Here is a 5,485-nt window from a genome sequence, read left to right as displayed (position 1 = left end):
ATTTTGAAGCAGTCAGCAAACAGTTTTTGCGTAAATGATTTTACTGGTGAGTCTGTACAGTTTTTCGTGTCTCTTGTAGGAGCTAATAAAGGAAATTTAAATCAGCATCCAAAATAGCTGATCAAACAGGTACCTCGGCTGATGAGTAACAAAACTCACCACAGTCTTCAGAGACAGTCAATTTAATTCACCTCATAAGTGCTTATCGTGGCTTATCGACGTGGCCTATAAAGAAACATGGAGTAAAAACCTTCAACTTGTCGGAAAACACACGCATGAAAACAAGGTACATTTTTCACCAGACAGCGACCCGGTGAGGAACACTGCAACAATCTCTTGGGGGCGCTCGAGATCAGAGAACCGGTATGATGCATTTATGGTCGTTCGAATTTTCACTACTTTTTTGTGACGCGTTGTTTCACGGAGCACAAATGTAGTTAAAAAGGAAAATCTTAATAAATGAAAGAATAGTTCAATAAAATGGCCGACCAGTACAAATTTTGATCTTGCATGAGTTATTTAGATAGCACTAGGGCCAACATGTTAGTATAATGTTACGTTAATAGTAATTATACATATTTGAATTAACTTTATTAGCCAAGCATATGTACAAAATCAAACAAATTGATTTTTGTAGAACGTTTCCACACAGTAGTTTGTACATTAGTGACATTTATAGTTATTATTATTGTTATATTACTATTACTAAGCTTTATTAACTTTAGAACAGAAGAAGTTAAGTTTATAACAGCTACATTTACGCAGTAGATGAATTTAGTGGTGTGGGGAGGGTTTCATACGCAACCTAAAGGCAGCATCGTGAGGCCCTAAGGCCTCGCGGGCGGAGGCGATGAATCCCAGCCAGACGGAGGATTTCTACGGAAATGCCGTTGGGTCAAACTACTGTTAAACCCTTCGCGATCATCAGTCTCGACAGACATTCTTGCAATGGCGAGATAATGGTGAGAGTGAGGCCGCTATTTAAAGCTAAGAAAAAAACGCCGCTGCGCTTATGATCGCTGCTAAATTCGTCTGTGATCGGCAGCGGCTTGATGATCAGAGGTAGCAGCGACAGAGAACGGTTCAGGTAGCGGCTTCAAGGAGACCGTTGCGATGCTACGTAGGCACCTGGAAGAAAATGGCTTTACTACCATGAGAGAGTGTGCGTGAGCCCGGTTTTCTGGTGGCAACAGACCTCTATCGATCCGGTCTTTCTTGTTTTTATTTGGCCTTTTAAATCTAGTTTTTTTGCTTTCAACAACACGTTATCTTGGATACAGTGAGGACACAAAGCGAGCTGATGAAGTTTGGGGGAATGGCAGGTCGAAGTCGAAGAGCATGGTTTAGTGTTCTGTTGGGACTGGTTGTCGGGTTCACGCTGGCTTCCAGACTAATTTTACCCAAGGCGGGTGAGTTGAAGAAAGCTGCACAAAAACGAAAAGCCAACGCTGTCGGTTGTGGGCAAAACGGTGGTTTCAGAAAAGAGTACGGAGGAGTGTTATGGCCTCAAGTTAACGGTTCACCGGCGACCGAGAAATCTGGCTCCAGGTCTAATAATTTCCTATTTGTTGGTGTCATGACTGCCCAGAAGTACCTGAACAGCCGAGCCGTGGCAGCGCACAGGTATGTAGTGCCACTCGAAGAAGACTCTCTCTTTACTCACAAAATGCCCATAAATAAGCCTTTTCTCTTAAAATGATGGTAACGGTCCCCCACTCAGTGCCAAACCGTACCACTTTAATATTGCTGTCCTATAAGCTCATTCTTGAAAAGACACGGAGCGATTTAAAGCAAACTAAAATGGTGTACGGCCCTTTTATACAATAGCCCTTTTTGTTATGTAGCCAGCTAGAATCAGTTGTGTGTATGTGTATATACTCCTTTTAATTTTTTTTGAAAAGGTACAAAGATGTACCACATTATGTGTGCTATGTGAAATGTATAGTGCTGTTTGTTTTTTGGTTTTTTGCTTCCTGCTGGTAAAACTGACTGTAAAACTCCTTTAACATCCACTTTATCCCACCCACTCTAACAGTACCAGAAAAGTTGTGCCTAAGTCACCATTATAATCAATATTTAAGCTGCATCATTCTACTTATTTTACGTATCTGCTGTATCATTTCAGCCACACTTAGCTCTAGGTTCAGTCATTCTGGAGGTCATTTCTTAACTCAAAATGGAGAAATGTCAAGTTACAAGCTCCTAACCAAAAGACGTGTATATATGTGTATATGTGTGTGTGTGTGTGTGTGTGTGTGTGTGTGTGTGTGTATATATATATATATATATATATATATATGTGTGTGTGTGTGTGTATATACACACACACACACACACACACACACACACACACACACTGGCTGTAGCTCAGTAGGTAGAGCAGGTCACCTACTGATCGGAAGGTCAGTGGTTCGATTCCTGGCTACTCCAGGCTACATGCCAATGTATCCTTGGGCAAGATACTTAACCCCAAGTTGCTCTCCGACGCAACTGTCGGAGTGTGAATGTGTGTGAATGGTAGATAATTAAAGCACTTAGCTTAGTTAATATGGAAGTGCTTGTATGAATGGGTGTGCATGGGTAAATGTAAACGTGTTGTGTAAGCGCTTTGAGTGCTCTAATTGAGTAGAAAAGCGCTATATAAGAACTAGTCCATTTACCATTTACCATTTAAGGGGAAATAGGCAGACTTTCCAATAGTATAAGATTTATTCCCAAGAAGCATTGTTACAACAAAGAAATAACTGGCCAAACACAAATTTCCCTTCTTTATTTTTTTTCTTATTTTTTGCTTTGGAGAATAAACTGTGTTTCCTCTGATGTATCCATTGGAGTGTGAGTGTTAAACAAATTGCTTAGGTGCAGAAAAAAAGCACTTGTATGAATGTGTGTGTAAGAGAGAGGGTGAATGAGGCTTGTAGTAGCTCAGAGTGGAAAAGTGCTATGTAAGTACCAGTCCATTTATTATGTTCTGGCAGAAAATAAATCAAAACTAACCTTCATATCCTAATGTAAAATCAGAAAGGAAATTTCAATCTTGACAGATATATTGATGATTTAATTTATATAGTGATATTGCAAAATCAAGCAGAATGGAAAAAAATAATTAAGATTTTTTTGTTCATATTGCCCAGCCCTGCTTGTACCAGAATAATGGAAGAGGGAAGGAGAGAAACAACTTGTGATCTGTAGTGTATATGGCTGCCAGTGTAATTGGGCCACTAGTGTTGATGTAACTGCTGATGAGTTGCAGGAGAAATTCTTAAGTGTACAGGGCTATATTCTCTTCTCATATTCAGCCAAATGCCGCAAAACTGATGAGACAGCACTTCAGAGTGCAAATAGACCCAAAGCAAACCGCAAAAGCAATCCAAGTTTCTCAAGACAAAGAAATTGAATATTCTTCAAAGTCAGTCGCCTGATCGTAAACAAACAGAGCTTGCTTTTCAGTTATTGAAGACAAAACTGAAGAGACCCCCAAACAAGCAGCAACCACTCTAAAGGCCTGGCAGCATATTTCAAGGGAGGAAACACAGCATGTGATGATATCCATGGGTTCTAGATTTAAGGCAGTCATTGTCTTCAAAGGTTCTAATAAAGTAATTAGCACAGTCCAGATATTTAAAATTTTTAGTTTGTCTAATTACTTTTGGACCCCTAAAAATGCATGACTATGTATAAACATGGCTGTAATTCCTTAATTAATGCTAAATTTTTGTTGATCCTCTTGAATTAAAGCTGAAAGTGTGCATATCAACCACATTCTGATTGTTTGATTTTAAAATCCACTGTGGTGGTGTACAGAGGCAAAATTATTAAAAATTGTCAGTTTTAAGAATTTTTAATTTTAAGGCCCTTTCCACCATTGGAAAACCATTTTCTAAATTCTGTTTTGAACATTTATGACTGTGCCATCTGTTCCAGATGCATGTATCCAATGTCCTCATTAGAATAGACTTTTTTTAGGCTGGGTTTTAGAGATGTTAAATGGTAAATGGACTGGTTCTTATAGTGCTTTTCTACTTTGAGCCCTCAAAGTGCTTTATCCACGGGTTTCTGGAAGAGCACACGTAGGCTGCCATGACAGACTGCTACTTCCGCTGTACGGTTTTATACTTCCGGTTACCCAAAGTTAGAGCCAGAGTTAATGACAAAATTTGGTTACTTTGTGTTGTAACGTGTGGCTTTATTAGTTGGAACATGAGCTCGGATTCAACTTGTGCTGTTGTCGGTTGTCACTACATCAGTCTGTACATTTTTTCAAATTATTTTATTCTGTAAATTTGTTCTTTTTCCCCCAAATTATGCTACCCAGTTGCACATCCTATTACCATGTTTTTTCCTTATGTTTTAAGTTTTCCTTTAATGTACAGCCTCTTATTTTTTTATGTTATTTTATTTATAGTGTGACACTACAGTATACAGCCTACACAAATCTTAAACAATGCGTACCTTCATGTAAACACGTACCAGTTAGCAAGATGACAGCTGCGTGTCTCCCTGATCACAGCCTTCAGCCAGTCCAGTGTTTCTGTTTCAGTGATCTGAACACTCTGATATCCAGATCAGTGATGTACCCTCCACAGAATAGCTGCAGCATCACTGCATGATTTCCCTAATCAGCGATACAGGAAGAGCTGACTGTCTCCACCGCTCCACTTTCCCTTAGCATGACCCATACTAAGCGCTTAGCTTGGCCGATGCTCTGGCTCGGCTCTACAGCTGGTTTAAGGAAATCAACGTTGCCTTGTTTGTTAAGCATTACTTTATTGATTTTATTGCTTTGAAGGTGCTCTGGTGCTCTTATAATTATGTGATTCCTCGCCATCAACACCTTTGGAAAAAACAAGGTAACTGATAATGTCAATGTAGCTGACTTCGGGCTATAATTTCATGTCATTTACACAAGTGACGAGTGAGGCACTGTTACCTCGCTGCTTTTTAAAACATCCTTGCAATGTCTCCACCTTCGATGTGGTACCATTTAGGCCAGGTAAAAGAAACTGCAGTGTCAAAATGTTTAAATGAACGGCAAGTGTGTAAGTCCAGAACCGTAAACAACAGTGCAAATGGAAGTAAACTACCGGCTTCTGCTACGAATTATGGGTAATGGCGTGAAGTCAGGAATACTGTGGATACAGCATGGCTTATTCACCCATTCATACAAGCACTTTTTTCTATGCCTAAATGATTTCTAACATTCACACTGATGACCAACTTGGGGTTCAGTATCTTGCAGTAAAGATACTTTGGCATGCACACTCTAGCAGCCCTGGATTGAACCATCAACCTTCCAATTAATAGATGGCCTGCTCTACCTGTTGAGCCACAGCCCCGCGAATTGAAATCATACTTATCTGTCATCTGACCTTCTTCTGACTCCATCCATTTCCTTATGTGTGTTTGTGTTCCTTACAGGACATGGGCACAGACAATTCCAGGTCGTGTGGAGTTCTTCTCCAGTGAGGGCTCTGACACCTCCATA

The 5,485-nt window shown here is 39.9% G+C and overlaps 1 protein-coding gene across 2 annotated transcripts in view; it reads left to right on the top strand.

Annotated features, from left to right (window-relative positions):
• Positions 1–831: 831 nt before the first annotated feature.
• LOC115776468 (chondroitin sulfate synthase 1) overlaps positions 832–5,485 on the top strand; it is a 66,124-nt gene continuing 61,470 nt past the window's right edge. Inside the window, exons 1-2 of one of the 2 annotated variants that reach the window (XM_030724183.1) lie at positions 832–962; positions 5,419–5,485. The exon at positions 5,419–5,485 is cut by the window's right edge and continues 429 nt beyond it. Coding sequence is in view for 1 of the 2 variants with exons in the window: in XM_030724182.1 (XP_030580042.1) it covers positions 1,301–1,623; positions 5,419–5,485 (390 nt within the window). In the remaining variant the exon portion in view is untranslated. Of the gene's footprint in view, positions 1,624–5,418 lie in introns of both variants that reach the window. The other variant, XM_030724182.1, reaches the window with a different exon arrangement.

Source organism: Archocentrus centrarchus, unplaced genomic scaffold (genome assembly GCF_007364275.1).
Source record: "Archocentrus centrarchus isolate MPI-CPG fArcCen1 unplaced genomic scaffold, fArcCen1 scaffold_32_ctg1, whole genome shotgun sequence".
Classification (NCBI taxonomy): Eukaryota; Metazoa; Chordata; class Actinopteri; order Cichliformes; family Cichlidae; genus Archocentrus; species Archocentrus centrarchus.
Note: the sequence above shows the minus strand (reverse complement) of the source record. Positions and strands in the feature narration are given on the sequence as shown.